This window comes from Mesocricetus auratus, unplaced genomic scaffold (genome assembly GCF_017639785.1).
Source record: "Mesocricetus auratus isolate SY011 unplaced genomic scaffold, BCM_Maur_2.0 Super-Scaffold_100003, whole genome shotgun sequence".
Lineage (NCBI taxonomy): Eukaryota > Metazoa > Chordata > Mammalia > Rodentia > Cricetidae > Mesocricetus > Mesocricetus auratus.
Genome location: NW_024429188.1, coordinates 28,914,337 through 28,941,256, shown reverse-complemented (window position 1 = coordinate 28,941,256; position 26,920 = coordinate 28,914,337). Strand labels below are relative to the sequence as shown.

Here is a 26,920-nt window from a genome sequence, read left to right as displayed (position 1 = left end):
CAGTGCAAAATATCTTCACTAAATCCCACCTATCACACCACAGCAGGCTCTGAAGATTCCAATGTAGCTGAAACACAGTAAAAAGTCTTCAGAATCAACTACATGAAGATGATAGCGGTCCTTAAAGATGAAACAAATCGCTTAAAGAATTCCAGGAAAACACAGACAATGGGAGGAAACAAATAAGACCCTTAAATAAATAAAAGAAACAAAAACAGAGGAAGGAAATGATTAAAATTATTAAAGAACTGAAAATTAAAATAGAGGCATTAAAATGAAAAATTTAGGAATTTGAAGGGAACTATAGAGGCAAGCTTCACCAATAGAATGGAAGAGATAACACTTAACATATGACAGAAAAACAATGGATATATCAGTTAAAGAAAATGTTATTCTGAAAATTCCTGACATAATACATAAAAGAAATCTGGGACACTGAAAAAAAAACATATGTAAGAATACGTTTTCAACAAAATCATAGAAGTAAAATTTCCTAATGTAAAGGAGGAGAAGCCTATAAAGATTCAAGAGCATACAAAACACCAAATAGACTGGACCAGAAAAGAAAGTCCCCTTAACGCATAACAATCAACCCCACATCTGACAGAGGGCTGATTTCCAAAATTTACAAAGAACTCAAGAAGCAAGTCTCCAAAACACCAAAGGATCCAACTAAAAAGTGGGGTACAGAACTAAATAGAGAATTCTCAATAGAGGAGTCTAAAATGGCTGAAAGACACATAAGAAAGTGCTCAACATCCTTAGCCACAGGGAAATGCAAATCAAAACAACTCTGAGATACCATCTTACTCCTGTCAGAATGGCTGAAATCAAAAACTCAAGTGACAATTTATGCTAGAGAGGATATGGGGAAAGAGGAACACTCCTCCACTGCTGGTGGGAGTGCAAACTCATACAGCTACTTTGGAAATAAGAATGGCAGTTCTTCAGGAAAATGGGAATCAGTCTACCACAAGATCCAGCAATTATACTCTTAGGCATATACCCAAAAGATGCACAGTCATACAACAAGGACATCTGTTTCACTATGTTCATAGCAGCATTACTTGTAATAGCGAGAACCTGGAAAAAAAAACCAAGATGCTCCTCAATTGAAGAATGGATAAAGAAAATGTGGTACATTTAAACAATGGAATACTAATCAGGGGGGAAAAGCAATGGAATCTTTAAATTCCAAGTCAAATGCATGAAACTAGAAGAAACCATCCTGAGTGAGGTAAACCAATCACAAAAAGATAGACATGTTATATACCCACCCATATATGAATTTTCGACATAGAATAAAGGATCACCAGCCTACAATCCATACCTCCAGAGAAGCTAGGAAACAAGAAGGATGCTAAGAGAGACATACAAGGTCCCCAGGAGATGGGGAAAGGGACAAGATCTCGTGAGCATGAGGGGAAAGGAGAGGTAGTTAAGAGAAAGAGAAGGGGATAAGAGGAGGGTAGACGAGGACATGAGGGAGCAGGAAAGTTGAGTTGGAGGAAGAATACAGGAGATCAAGAAAAGAACAATAATAGAGGGAGCCATTATAGGTTTAAAGAGAAATCTGGCACTAGGGAAAAGTCCATAGATCTAAAAGGATGACCCCAACTAGCAATCTAAGCAATAGTGGATAGGGTACCTTAAATGCCCTTCCCCTATAATGAGATTGATGACTACCTTAAATGCCATCCTAGACCCTTTATCCAGTAGCTGATAGAAGCAGAAGCAGATACCCACAGCTAAACACTGAGCCGAACTCCTGGAATTCAGTTGCAGAGAGCGAGGACTAATTAGCAAAGGGGTTAAGACCAGGCTGGAGAAACCCACAGAAACAGCTGACCTGAACAAGGGGGAGTTCATGGACCCCAAACTGATAGCTGGAAAGCCAGCATAGTACTGACCCAGACCCCCTGAACAAGGATGTCATTTAGGAGGCCTGGGAAATCAATGGGGCCTCTGGCAGTAGATCAGTATTAATCCCTAGTACAAGACTGGATTTTGGGAACCCATTCCACATAGAGGGATACCCTCTCAGCCTGGACACATGGGGGAGAGCCTCAGCCCTGTTCCAAATGATATGATAGACTTTGAAGATCCCCCATGGAAGGTCTCACCCTCCCTGGGGAGCAGAAAGGGAATGACATAGGGGGTCGGGAGAGAGCAGGGGAGGAGGGGAGTGAGAGGGAACTGGAATTGACATGTAAAACAAGCTTGCTTCTAATTTAAATTTTTAAAAGGAAAAAAAGAATAAACATATAAAAGAAAGACAATTAAAAGCATCAAGGGATAAAGAGAAAGTAATATAAAAATTAAGACTATTATAATAACATCTACCTTCTAAATGGAGATTATAATAGCCAGAAGGGCCTAGACAGATTTGCTGCAGATTCTCTGACAGTGGTTCTCAACCTTCCTAATGCTGCAACCTTTTAATACAGTTTCTCATGCTGTGGTGATCCCCCAAAATAAAATTGTTTTCATTGCTATGTTGTAACTGCAATTTTGCTGTTATGAATTATAATGTAAATATCACTTTTTCTGAGGGTATTAGATAACCCCTGTGAAATGGTTATTGAGTACCCAAAGGGCTGTAACCCACAGACTGAAAACCACTACTCTAAGAGACCACAGATGGCCAGCCCAGATTACTATACCCTGTTGTGGATATTAGTTTAAGATGTATTTCAAAGTTTATACTGCAGTATATTTGTGCAATGATCCAAGATGTGTTGTATTCTTGTATTTGTTTAACTGTAGAGAGAAATAAATGTGCCAGAAAGAATAAATAGGAGGAGAAATCTAGGTTCAAAAAAGAGAGAGGGTGTAGCAAAAAAGGAGAAGGAGAGGAGAGGACACCAGGAACCAGCCAGCCAGCCACATGCCAGCCATGGAATAAGAAGGAAAGAAAGATATATAGAATAAAGAAAAAGAAAAAACCAAGAGACAATATGTAGTTAAAGAGAAATGTGATAATTTAAGTTAAGAAAGCTAGCTAGAAACAAGCCAAACTAAGACCAGGCATCAATAAGTAAGAATAAGTCTCAGTGTATTTATTTGGGAGCTGTGTGGTAGACCCCCCAAAAGAGTTTTTAAAAAATTCCAATACCCAGCAAAACTTTCCATCACTTTTTATAGATGGAGAAAATAAGATATTCCATGACAAGACAAATTTAAACATTATCTATCTAAAAACCCCGCTCTACATAAGATACCAAAACAGGAGTTTTCAGCCTGCAGGTCTCAACCCCTTTGAGGGTAGAAAGAACTCTCACAGGGGTAGCATATGAGGTACCCTGAGAATCAGTATTTTACAATATATAAATAACAGTAGCAAAATTACATTTAGGAATTAGCAACAAAAATAATTTTATGATGAGAGTCCACCAAAACATGAACTGTGTTAAAAGGTGGCAGCATTAGGAAGGTCGAGGACTACTGTGCTAGAAGGCAAATACCAATGTAACGTGGTTAACCACCCATGAAAACACAGGAAATAAATGATCTCAGACCAGCAAAATGAAAATAAGGGAAGACTACACACACACACACACACAGAGAGAGAGAGAGAGAGAGAGAGAGAGAGAGAGAGAGAGAGAGAGAGAGAGAGAGAACAATGGGATAAACAATCATTGGTCATTGATAGTTCGGATCTCTCCTTCTGGCACGTCCAAGACACATTAAGTCAATATTAAAGACAGACATCACCTCTAGGTAAAGGGTTAGAAAAAGATATTCCAAGCAAATGGACTAAGACTCAAACTGGTGCAGCCATTTTGATATGCAATAAGAGATTGGGAAGGACAGTATATGCTCATCAAAGAAAAAACCTCCAAGGAGACATTTCAATTCTTAAAATAAGTTGCGTAAATGCAAGGGTAAACAAGTTTGCAAAAGAAAGACCACTATAGCTTAAACCACCCAGTGACCTTCATATACTGATGGTAGACTTCAATACCCTACTTGAATCAACGTACAGGTGATCCAGACAAAACTAAATAGTGAAATAGTAAAGTTAACATGTTATAAACCAAATTGTCCAAACACAAAATAATACACCTTCTTCTCTACAATTCAAGGAATTTCTCCAAAATTGAACACAAAGTGAGTCCCAAAAATACATGCACACTGAAATAACTCCCTGCATCCTATCACACCACCACAGATTAAAGCTGGTTATCAACAACAGAAACAACAGAAAGTCTACAAATTCATGGAAACTGAACAACTCTCAAGACAGAAATAAAGAATGAAATTGAAGATGTTCTAGAATTCAGTAAAAATGAATCTACAACATACCCAAACGTATGAAACACAATGAAAGCAGAGGCTAAGAGGAAAGGTAACAGTACAAAGTGCTTACGTTAAAAAAACATTGGAGAAATCTTATGAGCAACTAAGCACCAGAACTTAAAGCTATAGAACAAAAAGAAATAATAGCCGGAAACAAACTAGATGTACCTCAACAGAAGAATGAATAAAGAAAATGTGGTACATTTACACAATTTATTCAAGCTGTTAAAAAAACGGCATCATGAAATTTGCAGGTAAATAGAACTAGAAAAAAAGCCACCCTGAGGTAACCCAGACACAGAAACACAAATATGGTATGCATTATCTTCTAAGAAGATATTAGACATTAAAGAAAGGTTAACTAAGCTATAATCCCTATATGAAGCGGTTAGTTGAAGTGGAGGGGTTTAGGGAGCATGCATAGTGTGGCTGGGAAAGGAAAACAGAATAGATTTTAGAAGAGACATGGGGAAATTGCGGATGGGAGCAGGGGAATCAGTATAGGTGAAGAGAGAGTGGAAGGAGAGAGTTCATGTAGAGGTGGCTGGAACTGGCAGCCATTTGAAGGCAGTGGTGTAGAAACCTAGTGCAATAGGAACTTCCTGGAATATATGAAGGTGATCCTAATAAGAACTCCTAGAAATGGAGCATATGGATTCTCAACTGGCCATTTCTTGCTGCCAGGCATAGCTTCCAGTGGAGGGACTGGGTTACTTCCAGATGATGTTAAGGAGCCATTGCCAAGAGAGGACACCAACCTGGCCACAAACCTTGACCTACTTTCTGTTCCACCTGAAAAATATACTAGAACAATTGTGCCACAGAACTTGTCAATATCTGATTTGAATTAAGCCCTACTCCATGAGAAGAAACCCATACCCAACATTGCTTGGGTAGACAAGAACTAGAGCCTAAATAGCCCAGAGTTATAGGGTAAAATCACTAGTGTTCTAAAAATTAGAAAAAGAAAACCAATAAAATGACTCCTAATGATATTCTGCCATACTCACAGATAAATGCCTTATCCAGTCATCATCAAAGAGGTTTCCTCTGGCAGCAGATGGGAACAGATGCAGAGACTCATAGTCAGACATTTTGTGAAGAAAGTGTCTAGATGAGAGGTCTTCATTAAATCCCTCCCCTCAGAAATAAGGGAATCCCTTGGAAGAGGAGGGAATATGAGGCAGAAAGAATGTAAGAGCCAGAGGGGATAGAGGACACCATGAAAGCAAGGTCCTCTCAATCAACCTATCAAGGGGCACATGAGCTCACAGAGACTGAAGAAGCAAGTACAGGACCTTAAAAGGACTATACAGTTCCTCTGTATATGTATAATATATATATATATATAATAGCTATTAACTTAATATTTTTATGGGACTCCTGAGTGTGAGAACTAATGAGTCTCTAATTCATGTGCCTGCTCTTGAGACTCTTTTCTTCCTGTTAGTTTGCTGTGTTCCACCTTGATGTAATAGTATTTGCTTCATCTTAATTTATTTTATTTTATCACGTTTAGTTGTTCTCTCTCAGAAGCCTGCTCATTTCTAATGAAAGACAGAAAGGGAATAGATCCAGAGGGAAGGGCGGTGGGGAGGAACTGGGAGATGGAAGGGGAGGAAAAACTATACTCAGGAGAACTGTATGAAAAAAAGAATCGATGTTCAATAAATAGGGATAAAATTTTAAAAAGGCTGAATTAACCAGAAAACTCCAAGCAAATGTTCTCTTATCAGTAAATATAGTTCAATTCAACAAAGCATGACATAAGTAACAAGGCATTTCTGCCACACTGAGCAAGATTAAGCTGTATAACACTTTAATTAAACTTAGTAACAGTATATACTCATACTGGCATGCAAAACTTCCAGACTCTTGGTTTGCAGAAGTTTATACGAAAGATTTACATCTCCTAGGCATAGTTCATTTTTTCAGAGTTTAATTTGCAACCTGTCTATTCATTAATCTTTGGTCTAAATTATTAAAATTGACTTAAGTACTATTTGATTTTTGCTTACCTCCAATCAAGACAAAACTATCTGGAACTGCAAAAATTTTAACAACTCTTGATATGTGGCCTACAAAATACATGGCCTTCATGTACTCATAGTATGTATACAAAGACAGTATTATAATCTGCCTACTAGATCTCTGTATTGGTCTTTAACTCTTACTATAATTAACATTCTAGAAGCAAAGGTCTGGTCAAAACAGAATGGCTCATTTATCCTATGTAAAGTACTAAGAACAAACCTTGCCATATATAGAAAATGACAATATTTGTTTTTAATTTCTCAAGTTCTGAGATCATAATGTTTATCTAAGGTCATCTAAATTCTAACCTGAAAATGATGTAAATTGTTCCAAGATTGTCTTCACATGCCAAAGATGGTATGAAAGTGTTTGCATTTTTGCTCAATGTAAAAATTGTACATTTTACATTTTTTCTGTAGATTTTGATGCTCATTATTTTATTTCTGTTTGAAAATGTCACACATGCATATAATGAGCATCAAATTCAACTCCCATTTACTCCCCTCCAATTCGTCCTTAGTCCCTCTTGTACGCTACTTTTATTTCTCTTAAAGAATTTGAACTGATACACATTTAATGATCTTGTTCATTTCATACTTACTTTTCATGGTGTCAGAGTTATCATCTCTCAAAAATCCATCTTTACTTCCCACAGAATCAAATCTCACAAAGAGTGCATAGTCTTGCCTATATGCAGGTCCAATATCCTTTTTAACATCAACTACCAACCTGTAAATATCACAAATAGTTATTTTTAAAGCAATGGACACATATTTTTTCACTTATCAATATACATTATTACCCTAATCCTTAAATCGATTCAAGCAGATGGAAAAGAATAAAAACACAACTGTTATTCATTTTCCAAGTCTACTAACAAAAAAAGAACATCTCAGAGCATAAAGCTCAGGAGAACAAAACTGACTTAATACAAATATTTTTAAGACGAGACTAAAGTATCCCAACTTGCCAAAACTTACAGTACATGGCAGTGTCTATAATGCATTTTTCTTCCCGACAGAATTCATTGTTAGCTAAGAACTCTGACAAGTCTCTATAGTAATCCATATTTCCTCTAGTACTAATTTGCTACATATTTATTTCCTCTAGTGAAATGAACTCATATTTATCACCACTCAAGTTCCTAAGAGAACAAGTAAATAGAGATGTGAGTCAGATCTTCTTAGAGAAATGGAATGGAAGGCTGAAAACAAAAAAGAGAATCAAGAGCAAAGATACAGATAGATTATACCACAGGCCTTGTCACTGACTGCATTATCTATCTTAATTACAGACTAGCTCTTCTGCCACTGGATATTCAAACACACAGAAAGGTCATATTTGATATGTAATATTAAATTGGAACATATATGGTATGTTAAAAGACATATTTAAGAAAGACTTCATATATTCACACCTAAATTTCCATTCTAGACTCCCAAATAGTTAAGATACTGTCATAGGGAACAATGTTTGTATGTCTTTCAAAGTACATATGGGTGGAGGAGGCTGGAGAGATAGCTCAACAGTTAAATGGACCCAGGCTTGGTTCCCAGCACCCACATCAGGTGACTCACAACAACTACCTATACTCAGTTAAGATATACATATGTACACATAAAATAACATAATAATTTTGTATGTGTTGACTATAATCTTATATGTTTCAAAAAGAAACTTTCTGTATAAAAATGTCATTAAGGCTTTCTGCCTTAATTTTGTTTCAGTTGACATGATAAAGCTATCAAGAAGAGAAAGGTTAATTTTAGTTCACAATTCCAGGTCAAATTCCATTATATCAAGGAAATCAAGTCAAAAATGTAAAGCATTTTTAACTGTAAATGTAGTCACATCATAGTCTAGTACTCAGTAAGCTTTTTTATTCTTATATAGCATAAGATCCTAACACAGAGAATAGTGCCACCCATTTTCAGAATGGGTCTTCCCTCATCAATTAAGGCACTCTCCTATATAAGTGACCATAGGCCAATCTAATGTAGATAATCAATCATTGATTGAGATTCCAAGGTCATTCTAGGTTCTATCAAGTAGATAATTAAAACTAACCATCATATACTCATAAATTAAAACACAACTCAGCCTTCAAAAATCTCTTATCACCAAGTTTGATGGAAGTACCCTAAACAAGACCCTCTCAAGGAAGTAAATTCTTACAGCTGTGTAAGCTATTTGCACACAAGCAGATTAAGGTATTATTGAATTGTTTACCATATATTTAACGGATTCAAAAGTATTTTCAGCCTAAATAACAAAAGCAAGTACAAAGAACTGTGAAAATATACATTGAATGTATTTTATTAAATGGTGTTGGTTAACAGAAGCAGGTGCTGTTGGTTTAACATTGATGGCATTCAGACAGAAAGGATTTTTGTCCAGGTCAGAGCATCACTTCCTATCTGATGGAATCTATAAAATACTACATGCACATCACTATTCTTGCATCAAGTTCTGGGCTGCATAAATTAACTCACGCAATCCAAAACAACCTAAAACTTTACGTTCCTACCCATTTCCAATCTGGGATATTTTTATAATTAAAAAAAAACTACTGGATGTCACATTTATAAATACTGAAAATCTTAAACATGCAGAGAATATTTAGAAAAGCATTTAGAAAAATCTTTTTCTTTTTAACATGTTTTACTACGACATTAAATAAGTCTAGTTAGTGTACAGTTACTATAATTTTCACTAGTAATTGATGTTACAATTTAATTCACTTTTGCTTACTTTGGGCTGAAGCAAAATGTAATTACAATCTTTTGGTAAGGGAGTAAAGTCCCTTCACTGGGAACACAGGAGATAAAATCAGTCATATCTATTTTCTTTATTTTGTTTAAGTAGGGGAGATTGTTTAAGGCAATATCTGTCCTTTGATGAATATTTGCTCCCTGTAACATAAAATAAGACATAAAAGCATATTAGGGAAGAGTGAACAACATATTTTAAAAGATTAAAATAATTGTTGCAATTTTAGAACCTAGAAAGTGAAGGGTATTTGTCTCTAAAGTAACATATACCTAAATTTAACTGAGGCACATGATACAATTCAAAATTTGAGAACAAAAATCTTAAGAATAAGTCACTGATTGACAAGAAGCACTCATCTGGTTTAATTTAGACATGATGTACCACTTAACATTCAATTCACTTACCAGTTCTTCTCCAACACAATCATCTTGCATTATTGCAATCCAGTTTATGGTTTCAGGGCTATTGTTAAACAGAAGTGCATGCTCAATTTTTGATGTTCCGAAGAAAACAGAACCAAATCGTATACATTCCAATTTCCTCTCACTATTCATGTTAAACAATTCTATTATCTGTTCAACCACATGAACTTTGATGTTCAAGAATGTATCAGGACGACCTTGTAAACTCACTCTGTAAGATAATAAAATATGCATACATGTAAATAGTTTCATTATATATATTTATATTTATTTTCCTCTGACTATTTGAAATAAAGTTTTTTAAATGACATCATATCTAATTCAGCTGACTAAAATCAGTTCCTTTCATATACTGCTAAATGTTATCAGGCTATTAGGTGTGTCTACATCTTTAAAGAGAAATGTATGTGTAAGCTAACTTAGCCTGTACTAGAAACAACAATATTGGGGGAAAAACTAATTATGTTATCCCAGAAAGCACCAATGAAGCATTCATATAACTATCTTATAAATACAGGAGTTACATGATTCATAACATTAGCTGTGAATTTCAAAAAAACAAAACAAAACAAAACAAAACAAAACATTAGCTGTGAATTTCAAGACTCCATTTGCACTCATTGGCACCCAGGTCCAACCCAATCTCTCATCTACATCTACTTCCAAAGATCACAGTTCCCCAAATCAAAAATATCTCAGGAAAAAATTCTCATTTCAGTTCTCATTTAGCACTCCTGTCACATGTTTATTCCTTTCTGGCCCAAATACAATCCCTTAAACTTAACCCAAACTGACATCACAAATAAATGGCTATCATCAAAACGCTTATTTACATTTTACTATAATTGTGGGCAATATCCATACCATATCTCAACATACCTGTCCTTCCTCAGATTCCAGGACAAAACACCCTTCCCTGGGTTTTCATTCTAACTCACTCATGCATGCTCTAAATTTTCGTTCTAAGTCAGGATCCCCTGCAAACTGTGTTTCTTCTCTCTTATTGTTTCATATCCCCTCTTCTTTTCAGTGTAATTCTCAGCAGTCAGATGTTTTATACTCCACATATACTCATAATATCCTAACCCAACTCACCCAGACAAAACTGCTTTCTGGGGCTTAGAACATGTAAATCTAATACGCCATAAACTTACACTCCGTGATGATTCTGAAAATGAAAACAGTTCTACCATGCCACATCAGAACTTTCTTCTACAGATTCTTTCTTCCTCTTAGCTCCTTTGTTCATTAACTCATCAAATGAATTAAGCAAGCTTGTATAATATATCTCAAATCTGCACACTTCTCTCAGTTCTCCCAATTTGGGCCTTAGTTCTGCCCTTTTCCTATTTCTTTTTGGCTTTGTTTTTACAATATCTAGTCAGATTGTCAAGTCCTTCTTGCACTGACTGATCTGTTTCATTCATTGCTGTTACTGTGACTTTCTAAAATGCAAACTGATCCTCAGATTAATTTTCAGACTCGACTGTCTCTGAAACATCTCATCTGTAGCCTTCAATAAGAAATATATCTTGCCGGGTGTTTGTGGCACACAACTTTAATCCCAGCACTCGGGAGGCAGAGGCAGGTGGATCTCTGTGAGTTCCAGGCAAGAAAAAAAAGAAATACATCTCATATGCAATTTAGTAGCTCACACACAAATATGAAGAAAAGATCTATGAAAATTCAAAGAAGTTTTATAAAATACCATTTCTATTACTATGCGAGGTACACTCATATTTTCTATTTTATTACTTTATGTACAAGTGGCGACTCAGGGTATTAACTGCACACCACATCTAAGAACTAAGGAAAATCTCATAAAAATGTTGCCCCATAGACCCTTTATTGGATCATGGGTCAATCCTTTGTTTTAGTCTCACCTTTGCATTACTCCCTTGTATTTCTTCAACTCTATATTGCCTCTAATCCTTCAATAGGAAATACAGTTATCTCTAAAGTTTAAAATATGCCACTTTCTTTGCCTGAAATAACTTACATAATGCAATCTATCATCAGCATTCATTTTGCCTACATTAACACACACACACACACACACACACACACACACCAATCATATCACTTCTATTTGCTACCTAGATGTTATTTATGTGATTCAACTACCAATTTATTACTAGACTCTTTGAACCATTGAGACCATTCCCTCAGAGCCACAAAACTGAATCTAGGAGCTGCTGTTCTGTGTATCTATATGTGCTCTTCATTTAGTGTTGAGCACTATCTACACTTGTATATCTTTACATATAGGAATAAGTAAATGAACAAATAGCAAATGAAAGAAAAGGGGGCTGGCAAACAAAGAAGCAATCACTCTGAGTCAAGAAAAAAGGAAAATATTGAGTTGTATACAAACATTTTTCAAAAATCATACTCTATATTTACCTTGCCACTTCATTTACAAATTGGGACTGGTCTGCACAGAAGTCCACTTTGATGACGACTGATGACTTAGCCTTTACAGTACCACTACTTGGAGAAATGACAATAGGTAACTGACCCTGGTATTCTGTTTTAAACATACCTAAAGAAAATAAGAGACACAGTTTATAACTAGACTTTTACAATAGACACACATTACACAGATGTTCCACTGTGGAACAAAACTAATAAGTTTTATTCTGATTATAGATATTGGCATCACCCAACAAATCTGAACCCAGTGTTAGAAATCAACCATCATCAGTAGCTAAAAATATAAGCATTTTTAGAAATTACTTATACTAAGAACACTATATATCGACATACATGCTCGTCAATCCTTGTTATAAGTTATATGTTCAACTACTTATTTCCATTTTACAAATAAGAAATCAGACACTTAGCTATCTTGATCTCTGAAATATAAGTATGAAATGGATGCATGGAAAAAATAAATTATTTGCCCAGGTTTTTCAAATTAGTAAATGAAGCAATTAAGTGGGACACATGGCCAAATTTGCACCCAGAAAGACAGTTTTCTTGTAGTGATTCAGTGTTGTTTTTCCAAAAACTATTTTCCCATGTCTACAAATTTATCATTCATTCATTTCACTAAAAGAATACACTAAATATTCCATTAAAATTAAATCTGTATTTTAGTTCAGAGAGCTTAAACATGTATTACAACTATAATTTGGGGAGACTTTATACTAAAATGTAGATGTTACTTTTTTAAATCTAAAGGATTATGAATGAACAAGTTAAGACAGAATTTGGAGAGCAAAAATAAAATAAAGATCTTTCAATCATTTACTCAGAAATATTACTAGTCTTCAGAATCAAAGAACCTTAACCATTTGACTTAAGAGACTCTATTCTTCATATTAGAATTAAACTGAAAATGAACCTAATATTCTATAAACCCCAAAACAATGAATATTGACCCATCAAAGAACCAAATCACTGAAAGATAAATGAACAAAATTCAATCAAAAATAGTTATGAGTTTGGCTCTTGTATATTTTAGGAAGAAATATATATTGAGATAGATTGCCTTTGTGTTAATAACTCCCAATCTTCAAGCAAGCAGCTAAACACAGAAGAATCTAGTGGTAAAGAGTATTGTACTTATGATTTCATTATATATTCCACATGCAGCGTCAGAGAGACAGTCAATATCTAGTGTTAGTCTTCATATTAGATTGGGAGAAATGGCAATCTTGCCACCAATGTAGCTAACCATCACATCAAAAGAATGACAGATGATATTCATTGTTGCAATCAATAAAAAGTACATATGACAATGGTTTATGAAAACATCTGGTCACAAAAAAATTCTAAAAATAATCCAGTCTGGAGAAAAGTGTTCTTCCAGTGATAAATAATAAATTATTTAAAGCGTTCTATAGACCACGATGTGAATGCCAAGTTGACTATGACAAAGAGAAGAAATAGTTCATGCCGATGATGAAACACGTATGACATCAAAATTTTAAGCATATATCTAATTAACCATCATATACTACTCTCCTCATAAATTAAGAACCTAAAGTTCAATTTCCTTAAACACATTTGTCCAATATGATATAGCTAGTAAGTAAGTAAGGCATGGAGGTCTAGTTCAGTCTGGATAAGCCTAAAAACAATATTACGTCCATAACATCAACCTGCGTCCCATCTTCAGGAAGATCACCAGTCATATAACTAACAGGTTGTGTTAATATGAATTACAATAGGCAAGTTCATTTCTCCTGAATAATTGAATATCTATCCTTTATAGTCACAACATTTAAGGGCCATTGGTTTTCAAATATTTCAAATGATAGATATGTCTTGAGGACTATCTATCTTGAGGAAAATCTATTACGCAATAGGAAATTTAAAATAATAACAAATCTTCTAAATTTGTGATCTTATATGGCACAAAACATTTACCTGGAGCTTTGCCATGGTTAATAATACTAATCTCTTTACAATGCACTTTGCTATTGGCAACCAATGTGCCAAAATCAACTACTGGCACAATTTCCAGTTGACAGGTTGGAATCAGCCTAAGAGAAAAATGAAGCACACATTATGTTTAACAATAATAACATCTTCATAGATATGTCCATGGAGGACACACACACACACACACACACACACACACACACACACACACACTTTATATACATTTTAACTCCTTAAAAGACATTTCAGTTTATTTGCTGGTCTATTGATAACGCTGTTGTCAATAAGAGGCGTTAAGAAATAACATGTAAACAATAATGCAACCTTTTAAACAAGGAAAACAGACTTTATCATATAAGTATGATTTAACAGACTACTTACTCATTTATCTCAATTTAATGTTCCTCTAACATACATGAAATTCCTTTTGAGAATCTACAAGTCCATTAAATAGTTTGAAACTTATTAAAAAGGAGGAACTAACTATAATACTTCGAATGACATAACATATGACAAAAAGCACTGATACTATAACACAACATTTGGGGAGTACTATAGTTCCTTTCTGTTGCTATGCTAAAAGGCTGACCAAAACCAGCTTAGGGAAGAAAGTGTAAGATATTTGGCTTAAATATCCAGATTCCAGTCTATCGCTGAGTGCAGCAGGGTAGGAGCTCAAGCAAGAGCAGAGGCAGGAGGCACACAGGCACCACTTACTGACTTGCTCCCTATGGCTTGCTTAGCTTGATTTCTTATATACACCAGGATCATCTGGCCACATCAACGACAATCAAAATGCCCCGACAGATTTGACCAGAGGATAATAAAGATCTAATAAAGAACCTCAGTTGAGGTTCTCTCTTCCTGGGGGATTCTAACTTGCATGAAGATGATCAAAGCTAACAAGCACAGCGTATAAAACAAGATTTGTATACAAAAAAGAAATTTTATTCTCTATACTTTAATGTGTTCACTGAAGCATATATGCGATGTATCTTTTCAGACGTCTTTCCAATATTCATTGACACATAGGAGCAAATCTCATGACATACTTGTTTCATATTTTAAATTATAAGTGTATTAGTACAGTTTAATAATAACACAATTGGTACAAGACAGAGATGTGAAGATTACAAACCCAATCAGAGGAATCTCTAGTACTTTATTTCCTGCAGAAATAAACATGTGATCAAACACGTCTTCATTTTTATCAGGACGATATTCCACCATTGCTGTCATTTGAAGACCAGAAGCAAGTTCCTTATCCAGACTGCTCAACAACAGTTTGAACTTAAGTAGAAAAAAGATAAAATCAGCACTATTAGTTCCTTATAAGGAAAAACTATGAGCAACTGTAGTTAGGGAGTATGCATTATTATCAAGGATAAGTTTTACTCCCGCCTAAGTGAAAAAAATGTTTTTAAACTTTAAACTGATGAACAACAAATGTACATATTTATGGGGTATAATGATTAGGCCTGTACTAAAATGCCCCTTTTAGTTCCTAGTCCTATGAGAGTAGAGATATTTCTGTTCCTCAGTAGATTTCCAAGAAAACATCCCACTAATGTCTCAATTAGTAATGCCTGAAGGAATCAGGAACTTTACTTTTCAATGGTTAATTAACAATAACACTGCCAAAGAATTGGTCTTCTAGGATGTTAAGAAAACTTCAGAATCATGAAGACACAGTGCATGAAACTGGAATTCTTAGAAGTAGAGTAGATGGTAACCATCGTTGTATGTATAATGCATCACAGATCTGTAATTTTCTGTTAACTAAAAATAAAAACAGGAATAAGGCCTTTCCTCTTTCCAAACACAATATGAAGATGCATATTCTCTATCAGCTTTCACCTAATCATATCCCCTGTTCCAAGCAAAAGGTTCTTTCTCCATGCCTTTCCTGTCCCCCTTCTTCCTTTCCTTTCTGTCCTCTTTCCATCTCTCTCAACTTTCTTATCTACCTCCCTCCCTCTCTCCCATTCTTCTTTCTTCTTCCCTCTCCCTCCCTCTCTCACTTCCCCCTCACTCCCACCATTCTCCTTGTCCCTCAAGTCCTTGCCATCCCTCCCTCTTTCCTTCCATTTCTCCCTCCTCTCATCTTTCCCCCTTATCCTTCCATCCTTCTCTTCTTCCCATTCCCCCTTTCAGCTCCTCTCTCCCTGTATCCTCCTCCTCCACTCCTTCCGGTGTCTTTCACTCCTTCCCTTCCTCCCCTTGCTTCTCTTCCTCCCCTTCAGGCATTAGTTTCTCCTTCCTCCCTTGCCTTCTCCCAACCCCCTTCTCCCCCCTCCTTCTTTTGTTATCTTCCCCTGCCCTGTGACTACACCTCAGCAAGTGCAATCTTTGCCCGAATTCCTTAGGAGCCTAAATTTTGGTCTTTGTGTCACCTGTGGCTTCGCGGGCTCTTGAAACCTCATCTTCTGGTTCCAGCGGCCCAAATTGTGTACAGTAAGAGGGAGTCGGTACACTTTCCCAGATACTGCATCCAGGAACCTCAGCTCCGACGGGATTACCCTCAGTTGAACTTCCTTCTTGGGACTATCGACATCCCGAAGGGCTAGTGAGCCCCGCTCTGTGTCCATCGTGGCCTCTAGACAGCCTGCAGCCAGGCGCAGACTTGACCAACTCCCGAATGGCTAGGGACAACAGATGTAGCTAGGAGACAAGCACTAGGAAACCATTATAAAGACGTCTCGTGAGCGAGCGCTGCCCCCACCCCCTCGCTCTCGCCCCAGCATTCTTCAGGAGGTGCTCGCCCCGCCCTGGCCACGCCCCCTCACCCAGGACCCTAACATCCTCCCCCTCCCTGAGGCCTTGCGCCTGCGCAGTAGTCCTGTCCTCAGTGGTACTGCCCAAGGCCTTGAGCTGGCAGCTGAAACAGCATGTTTCGATGGAAACAGAGACCTGGATGGCAAGTGTCAAGAAAATAATTGGAAAATACTTTATGTCAGCCTCAAATGCAAAAGCAACTACTGTTGACGTAGCCAGGGTTTCAAAGGGGCACTTGATGTAGTGGTTGCTTTCCTGGATCCTGCTTCAGAGCAAGCTTAGTGGGAACAGTATGTCTGCAGGGTCTACGAAATTAGGGATTTTAATAAGGGTAACAGCATCAGTGGGAGCCAGGCAGTGGTGGCACAGAGCATGGGAGGCAGAGCAGGCAGATCGCTGTGAGTTCGACACCAGCCTGGGCTATAAGAGCTAGTTTCAGGACAGGATCCAAAGCTACACAGAGAAACCATGTCTCAAAAAAACCAAGCCCCCCCAAAGAAAAAAAACTATTGGATCGTTATAAAAAAACATAAGAAATGTGTCAATGGAGATAGCTAAGTAATCTCTCTGTACAATAAATTTCTTGTGGTTTTAATAAGAAGACATTATTTTTATTTGCATTTTCCCCAGTGCTAGTAAATAAATCCAATGCATTGAGCACACAAGCACTTTACTACTGAACTACACCCTCAACCCCTATGTCAATAAATTTAAAAGAAATTAAATACCCACGCATAATATGAAAGTAATCCTGTGGTTTATTATTGGATACAGATTCTAGTTTAGCATGTCTTAAGCACTTCCTAGGAACTTGTACTTCTAAGTTTGCATTTTTTTCAAATGCTATCTGAAGATTAACTTTTAAAGTTATTGCTTAAGGTACACCAATGAAGCATCTGCACAAGCACAGAATTACTTTTCTCTCTGTTCCTCTAGTTCTTTTCATTTGCTCAATCTGACAGCTAAAGATTCCAGCTAAAGATTCCCTGTAACATCTCATACCTTTTAAAAATCTGCCCCCTGATCATTTTACAATCTTACAGTACTAAGGTCATAAATTGTTTCTTTATCAAAAAGATGGAGAGATTAATAAGTAGCCCTAGACATAAAGTGAACTTGTCAATTTATTGGAATTGTAGTTGAAAGTTGAAACAAGATAGGAAGGGAATGGGCTATTATTTGTGAATTTTAGGAAAAGATAAAATATCTTCTGAAAAAATCTGCCTTTAGTTTAGAATTTGGAGATTTGAATTACCTTTGAATATTTTTAGAACACAGTACAAAGCCTCTCTAGATCCCCGTGCACAAGCCAAATTTGCTCTGTACCCCTGAAAGGCTGAATTTGAGTGAATACAAATCACAGGTCCTGCACAAACCTGTGGCACATGTTTAAAAAAAAAAGACTTACTGAAGTGTGAACTGTGTAGCATCTCTTTTGATTTGGTTTTTAACTAAGGAATTGTGGAACTCAGAAATGTGTGCAGTAAGATGTAACACCGGGGAGAAAACAATGGTTAGAGCATCTACTCCTGAATTTGCTTTATGCAGCTTTCTGTAAGATCTGTGATATACATGACCCCAGTGAGATTGAGTTGATAGGATGCTTTATGAGCTTGTGCTGAGAAATAATTTTGACAAATTTGGACAATTGGGGTTTATTTAAATAAGAAGAGGAGATATTAAATAAATTAGAAACAAACAAAATTATTAATTACTTAGAAAGTGGAAATTTGTTCATAAAAATAAACTCTTATTTCCTTTGTCAGTGAATATCATTTACTGAGTAATTCTCATCTAAACACAGAATGTTGATCCAAGTAAAAGCATTACATGACTACATTGTTAGGTGGTAAAATGGGACTATGTATCTGATGATGAGCTGGTTGGTGAGAAAACACCTGATTGTTACTTTTTCCAGTAAACAAATATGAAAACATTAGATTCTGATGAGGTTATAAAGCAATAAGATAATTTTTACATTTCTTCCTTGTCTGTAGTCCTGTCGATTGAAAGTAGCTGCTTTTGCTCGCCAGATAGTCACTCTACCTACCACTCTATATACTAGTCCTAGTTTTACTTTTTAAAATGTTGAGATAGTGTCTCACTGATTATCCCAGGTTTTAGTTCAATCAGGCCTAGAATTTGTGTTCATCATGCCTCAGCCTCCCAAACAATGTTGTTTATTAGGCCTGAATCACCAGTCTCTATTCACATTTAGTAAGAATTTCAATTTTGTCAACCACTCTGGAAAAGACTTTTGAAAATGTTTGTTAAGGTAATCACATAATCAGCATGGAATTCACAAGTTGCATTCATGGTCATTCTTTTTAGAGAAACACAAACTTATTTTCACAAAAACCTTGAGTGTTGCAAATATGAATTTTATTCTGAATAATGAAATCATGAAACAATCCAGTGCAAATCGCTCAGCTATGAATAAACAATCTGCAATACATTCATGCCTAAAATACTACTCCACAATGAGAATGAATGATAAATGTTAATGTTCTGGTGACTTTCTTGGTATTATGAAGAATGGAGCTGTAACAGGCTCCCAAACCTTAGCGACCCAGAGATCTTAGCACAATTAACGCCATGATAAAAATACTATTCAGGCTGTGAAACTTAGCACATAGCCAGTACCACCAGCCAAAACTAAACCAAAGGCCTAATCCATCAAAATCTATAGTTCTAGGAAAGTCTAAATGTACTAATCTTTCATTTTGGCTTCTGTAGTTCCATTTCTGCTTAGCTGTTCTTGTGAACTGAAGTGTGTCAACCTAGAACATGTTGTTTGTTCTTCAAACTGGCCCTGAGAAAGGATTGGGGGCTACAATGGACTCCAGAACGCGCAGTGTCGTTACCCGCTGGCTAATAGAGACTTCTATTGGCTTTAACCAATGTCCTAACAATCTTCTCGGATGACTACCCTACATTTCTGGAGGCCCCGCCAAGATCCCAGAGACCAGATCTTGAGACACGTGTGTTTGAGTCTATGGGAGGAGGGATGTTCAGCACAACCTGAGATGTTCTAGGTCTTTGACTAATTGCTGCCTAACACTTTAGAGGGGTCTGACACCTCCACCCCAAAAGGTAATGAGTTAGAAAGTCACCTCTGGAGGTAAGTCTGGTTAAGGGACATTCTGTTTGGATGCATAGAACACAACTGCTGATCTATGTGAGATGTCACTGGACTCCTTCTGCTTGTTCAAGTATGTGAATATGCTGGTTGTATTTATTCTCTGTGTGTGTGTGTTTCAATATGTCTTTGTATGTGTTTTTATTTCAGTTTTGTTTCTCTGATATGAGAACTCTGCCCCCCACCAATTAAGACCTGTGTCCCCTCCTGTTGGGGACCTGAATCACCAGAGAGACCAAAAGCACTTCCACTTCATCCAATTCAGGAACACTTCTTGTTTGGTTGCTTGATCTAGACTCACAATCATAGGATTATCCCTGTTTGGAGGTGGGAAGGGGCTGGCCTGTCATCCAGGGTCCCCAGCCATCTAAGCAGAATGCACACAGGGAGGGAGAAATAGTGTCTCCAGCTGAGAATTCCTCCTCCTCTGCCTGTTCTGAGCAGCCCTGGGAAGGGGAAAAGTTCCTCCAAGGTTGAACCTAAAGGAAAAGAGAAAATTCCACTCCATTCTCTTTTGTTTTAATGTCTCCTTTTCAAACTGTGATCTGTAAAACGCACCATTCTCTGGAAAAAAGTAGAAAAACTGCCCCTGAAGAGGGTAGGGGGAATCCCTGCCAGGCAACACAGACTGAAAAGAGCAGATTTTCCCTTCTGTCCAACATTGACCAAGATAGATACTTTTTACAAAGATTAAAGACAGCGACAAAAAGATTTCTTTTGCCACACACTTAACCCCAACTTTACAAAAAAAGAAGAACAAGAAGAAGGAGGAGGAGGAGGAGGAGGAGGAGGAGGAGGAGGAGGAGGAGAAGGAGGAGGAGGAGGAGGAGGAGGAGGAGAAGAAGGAGGAGGAGGAGGAAAGAATGTTAGAAAAGTTAGAAAAATTTAAAGGTATAAGTAGATCCCAGTTGCTAGAGGCAGCTCAAAGGGTGTTTGACAACAGAGAACTGATTGGGACAAGACTTTTACATAAACTGAAAGCCACTGTTACCTTCTCTGATGATGAGAGACAGACTTATAGATACACAGCAAAATTTTGGTGTCTTACCCTCCATCAGTAAAAATATCTCCTAGCTGAAAGTTCTCCTTCCAATCAAAAGGTGATTGGACTATCTCTCAGATGGACAATAAAGATTCCTGCAGGTATGGGTAGAAACAACCTTCCTAGGACTGGCGCAACACCAAATTTCTGTAGTTGTTCAACTAACCAGTTCAGCTACCTCCATTCAGATTAAGTAATACCCTGAAAGTAAAAGGGAAAATTGTAATCCATATTGCCTGTCTCGAAAAGAAAATCATCCTGGTGCCCTGCCAGTCACCCTGGAATGCAGCTCTCCTGCCTGTGAAGAAATCTAGGACCTCTGAATTTCGTGTGTCTGATTCTTCCAAAGAAACATGTCTGTCTTGGACCTGAATGATGGCAGAGGTGAGTCAACCCCTCCTTACTTTTAAATGGACAGACCCAGTGGGAGGTTATAGAAGGCAACATTCCTGGACCAGTTCACCCCATGATTTAAAGACACTAAATGCAGACTTCCTGCCCTTCTGTCAGAGGTGTCATGGTAAAACAGATTATAAGAGAGCCACAGAGGGACTGTTGCAAGAGTAACAGACTGTGGGCTACAGAATATCAGCTAAGAAGGGACAACTTTATAGAAGCCTACCTATCTTGGCTACCAACTGAGGGGAGGCAAAAGAAGCTGGTCTTAGAGTAGGATATCTTCTAACCTTCAGATCCTAACCCCAAAGACAAAGAGACAGGTTCAAGAGTTCCTAATTGCAGCTGGATATTGCTGCCTCTGGGTATCAGAGTTTGTGGAAATAGCATCAAGGGAGAGCACTAAGCCCTAATCTGGACTGAGACTAAAAAAATGACAAGAGGAAGTTTAAAAATCTGGAAACACACTGTGACATATCTAGTGTGGAATAATCTTTTTGTATACTGTGAAGATGTGTCATTCGGACTGGTTTAATAAAAACCTGAATAGCCAATAGCTAGATAGGATTTTGGGAACAGAGAACGCTGGGAAGTAGAAAAGAGAATTGCCAAATTGAGAGGGAGCAAGACATGTAGGAGTACAGGTAAATGCCTGGCTCTGGGAAAAAAACCTTGTTTCTATGTTAATTGATCAGGAGTAATTTTTAAAAATCTTGAAATAGTTGGAAAAATAAAAACTTCAAAAAGAGAAAGAGACAAAGACATAAATCAGATCACTGATATAAGTCTCTGATTTCTTAGTTCCCTTAGTTAACTACTCTGCTATCAGCACTGACTGGGCCTTTAATTCTCATTCTCATTGGATTAACAGCAGACCCCTGCATCTTAAACTACATGGCCAATTATATATCAGTTAAGTAAAATTAATGATCCTTAGAGCAGGATGAGTCCATGATTTGACTCACTCGCTAAGACCAATGCGGACTCTAATAGACCCAGACTTTAGTAGGTCCAGAATCCTTAGCACAACTGACTCAAAGATGGAAGTATCATTCAGGCTGTAAAACTCAGCACATAGAGAGCACCACTTGCCAAAATTAAACCGAAGTCATAATCCATCAAAGCCCATAGATCTAGGAAAATCTCCAAATATACTTATCTTGCCTTTTGGCTTCTGTAGTTCTGCTTCCAACTAACTGTTCTTGTTCCCTAAAGTATGTCAACCCATAACATGGTTTTTGTGCTTAAAAGCTCAGGCTAAGAAGGACTCTGGACTACAATGGGATCCTGAACACCCAGTGTAGTTGCTGGCTGGCTAATAAAGACTTTCTATTGACTTAAACCAATGTCCTAGCAGTCTTCTCTAATGAATACCCCACAACAAAACATAATATCATAAAAGGTAACACATGTATGTTCTACTCACACAGCATGTTTAAAAGCACAACATTTTCCAAATATAAGACACATTACTAGATAGTCATGGGGTGAAGGACAAGAGAATTTTGGTATGGTTTATAAAAAGAAGAAATAAAGGATTCCTGTGTTTGGCCATTAATTGACTGTGGTTGTATATACTTGAATGTGCAAGTGATAAATATTGTACAGATCTTTCCCCCCACAAATACAAGTAAATGACAATATGAATGATAGATATTTTATATCACCATAAATATGTCATTAGATAAACTATATTTTACAAAATATTACTCTTAAGGGAAGCTGGAAATTTTCTTTGATGGTACTAAATATTTAAGCTTAAATTTTTTTATAAAATATGTCTCCTTGTTAGGTTATAATCACATGTGAATCTCTGATCTTAATATAATATTTAAATATTAAATTAAATTAAATGTAACTATATAAAGCATATTTGCTATTATTCTTTTCTTCTAATTCTGTATTAAAACGTCTGAGTAAATTGTACATGAGGTTCAAAATAAAATGAAGTAAAAAATAATCTCATGGAACTTGCTCAGAAAGCAGTGGTGACAAGCCCTTTGCTCAAGCTTCTAAAACATTCTACTTTGGTGGAGCAGTTAAAAGGAGATTTACTTCATGTATAAAAGCATATTTAATCCAGATACTGAGAAGAATATGTAACATCCTGCAGACACAGTCCGTCCTGTAAGAATTTGCTCAATAATTTTTTAGGCATGTGGAACAATTATCTGATTTAAGTGTTCTCTGCTGTTTTTAGATAGTTGTAAGTTCTCAGTAGTTTGCTTGTCGGAATGTGTAGTCAGTGGGTGCTTTGCTGGTTGACCAATGTAAAAGGAAAATGTGAAATCGCACTAAAGTCTTTGATTTATTTTTATCTGTAATCTGTTCTTTTTGTAGCTACATGGAGTATTGATATAACCAAAAATGTTAACAGCTAATTTCAGCTGTATTTGGCATCTTTCTCCAGACTTGTTAAAGCCATTCAAGTATGTATTTCCCTATGAGCCATTCAATCATATACAAGCATATTCTTGGCTGGAATATCAGGTTACATTTCCCTTCCTCAGCTGCTGTTCATATGTAGCAATTTATTAAAATCAAATCTTTTATCACAGAAATAGAATTGGCAATTGTATTAATGGTAGTTTTCTTTATTTTTTCTTATAGTTCTAGGCATGCATGTGGGATAAGTACTCTATCACTGAGTTGACTCTCTAGGCTTCTTATTACTTATTATGAAGATGGGATCTTTATTGTTAATTTTTCTGTCACGTGATGAAACACCAAGGCAACTTATAGAAGGAAGAGTTTATTTGGCTGATAGTTCCAGAAATATAAGATTCAGTCACACTGGGAGGCCATGGCAGCAGTCAGACATGGCAACAGTACCAAGAACCTTAAAGCTCACATCATTGTCAATTACAGGGCTGCACCACCAAGCCTGGTGAATATTTGCTAAGTAGTTCAAGATTTTTGCCCAGTGATGGTACATATGACTAAAAATAAGATGATGGCATTTATATCACTCTGTGCTTCCTTTTATTTAGAAACTGTGTTTATTCAGATGGCACAGTTCTAGGTATACATGGCTCTGAAGTTGTCAATACTTGCCATGATTTTGATAGTCTAGGTAAGCCAGTTAAATTACTATTCTCTTAATTATTCACCTTTAAAAATAAATTTCTTTCATCTTCTTTAAAATTTTGACCAAAGAGACATGGAGGAAAGATTTTTGTGTTGTTGCTTGTTTTTTTGTTTTTGGTGTTTTGTTGTTTTTTTCTCAAGGACAATTTTATTACTATTTGAGAGAAAAACAATAGGGCAAGCAGTGTGACTACTGTCAGTCTGTTGCCTGAAAGCCAAGATGTGGCACTCTCAGCTCCAGCACCCCATAAACCTACATGCTGCCATGCTCCTCTTCATGAAGATAATGGACTGGATCTCTGAAACTGTGAGTGAGCCACCTCAGCTCAGTTAAATGTTTTCTTTTATAAGAGTTGCTGGGCCATCGTGTCTTTTTACAGCAATAAAAACCTAAGACAGCAGCTCAGTTTCTTTTTGCTTCTTTCAGACATCTGGGTTGATTTTAGAGTCTTCTTTGCACTCGATTTACTGAGATCTCACTCAAGAGTATTTATGGTTTCCTCTTAGAGAGGATACGTCTAGTGAATCCGATCAGTTTCAGGGACTTCCTGAAGCTACTTTGAGTTATTCACCTTCTAGAATAAGTAGCTTCCTTACAGGATAGAATCTTTCAAATATGGCACATGCCTCTTGGTAAACAAATGAATTAAATTAGGGCTATTGATGGACACATTAATCGGGTGTACTTAAAAGGGCATGAACAACTTACGAATTATCACATAATTGAAGAAAAATATCTTACTTATAAACACTATGTTAACTTCATGAAGGAATAAGTCCTTTGGAGCCCCTCCCTCAGTAACTCTAAATTCTGAGAGTTGATAGGGCCTGATGAGTTTATCTCCACTGTGTGATAGAATGTTGGTAGACCCCAATTTGTGCAGGCCTCCTATAGTTAATCACAACTGATTCTGTTTAAAGAGGTAACCATGTTGTGCCCAGAGAACAGTGCTTTGCAAGCACAGTTACATCACCCTACACTATTTCCTCATGTTCTTCCCTACTGTCTATTAATTCTACTTTTTAATATAACCAATCAAATTTACTTCAAGCTTCACTTTAAATAGTAGTTACCATGTCTTAATTACCACCTAAATATTTTATTATTATATCTTTTAATTATTTCAGTGAACACATGAGATCTATCAAAATGTTATTGTACTGATTTGATATAGATATTCTATTGTATCATTTGGTTTTTATAAATATACGATTTATCATTTTGTATTAGTGTAATTATATGTTTGCCTTTAAGATGGCATCAATGGTATTTCCTCCTATGTTTAACAAAAGGCCAAAAATATTACACTCCAATTTTGAATAAGGAGAATGTGTAATTTCCAGGATGCTGTTGACTTGATTGTATTTTATTTGAAAGGCTAGATCATAAAATAATGTAGCTGTTTTTGTAAGAGTTTAAATTAGCAATGAAAAAAAAAACTAACAAGCACAGCATATTCTGAGGACCTAAAAGCAGTCCAGGGCCTGATATCCAAAAAATGGAAATAAACAAATTGTGTGTGTGTGTGTGTGTGTGTGTGTGTGTGTGTGTGTGTGTAATCTTTCAAGCCATGTCTGTGAAATCAACCATCAGATGGGTATCTGATATTCCAGTTTTTGGTAAACCTTTTCATGAGGATCAGTTTATCTCATATCTGACTGAAACTTCATACTTCATCATAACACCTACCAAGAAGCAACCATGCAAGCAAGTCTCGCATTTCTTATTCATATAAAAAGCACAAGATAGCATCTCACTGATACTTTAATCTTTACATGAGGATATGATATGCAGGATTACTTATTGTGAATATTTGTCTTTCAGTTACAAATAATCTAAACTACAAGTTTAATAATGAGAATAAAAGTTTTCTATACAATGTCTTCCTATCACTTGTAAAATAAGTTTTAATACTTCAGCTGAATGGAAAACATATAAAACACTATAAAGGAGTATGAGAATAAACACCACAGGAATTTCCATACCAGACCTGCATGTATCACTATCAGCCGACTGGCATTTTTCTAAATATATGTTAATAGAGATATTAGTACATACTATAATTCTCTTTGTAAAAAAATCCCTTAATCATACAAAAACATCATCTTTGTAGGATACATTCAAATCTAAATGGCAGTATCATTTCATTGCAATTTGTTTCACAGCTGACTGTAGATTTCTCATGTGAATAATTTCTTAGAACAGGTGGAAAAATCCTGTGAACAGATATTAACAATAGTGAAACATTTAGATTTTTCTTGTGTAAAGCATGGGGTATAGGTTTTGTAATATTTGTTCCCTAAAACTTCCTTGATAACCTCATGTAATTTATTGAATAAAACTCACAATCTACAGTGTGATCCTTTATAACATACTAAATCTCCTTATGTACTTAGGTCTGCTTCTGAATCTGAATTATGTACATTTGCTCTCTTATACCATTTCATAAGTTGGTTTCATTTTTAACTTTAAATTACAACTTTATGATGATCCATCATTTTGTATAGACATTTATTCATACAAGTCAGTAATTATACAGATTTCTTGATTCTTGTCATATGATG

At 36.4% G+C, this 26,920-nt stretch overlaps 1 protein-coding gene across 4 annotated transcripts in view; it reads right to left on the bottom strand.

Moving 5' to 3' along the window:
* The window catches only part of Cfap47 (cilia and flagella associated protein 47), a 255,121-nt gene extending 238,476 nt beyond the window's left edge, over nucleotides 1–16,645 (bottom strand). For 2 of the 4 annotated variants that reach the window (XM_040744175.1, XM_040744176.1), the window contains exons 1-7: nucleotides 16,310–16,643; nucleotides 15,055–15,206; nucleotides 13,902–14,017; nucleotides 11,931–12,069; nucleotides 9,510–9,738; nucleotides 9,085–9,245; nucleotides 6,935–7,062 (exon numbers count right to left, since the gene is read on the bottom strand). In XM_040744175.1, coding sequence (XP_040600109.1) covers nucleotides 6,935–7,062; nucleotides 9,085–9,245; nucleotides 9,510–9,738; nucleotides 11,931–12,069; nucleotides 13,902–14,017; nucleotides 15,055–15,206; nucleotides 16,310–16,504 — 1,120 coding nt within the window. In that variant the 5' untranslated portion in view covers nucleotides 16,505–16,643. Of the gene's footprint in view, nucleotides 1–6,934; nucleotides 7,063–9,084; nucleotides 9,246–9,509; nucleotides 9,739–11,930; nucleotides 12,070–13,901; nucleotides 14,018–15,054; nucleotides 15,207–16,309 lie in introns of all 4 variants that reach the window. The other 2 variants (XM_040744178.1, XM_040744177.1) reach the window with 2 other exon arrangements.
* Between the last annotated feature and the right edge of the window lie 10,275 nt (nucleotides 16,646–26,920).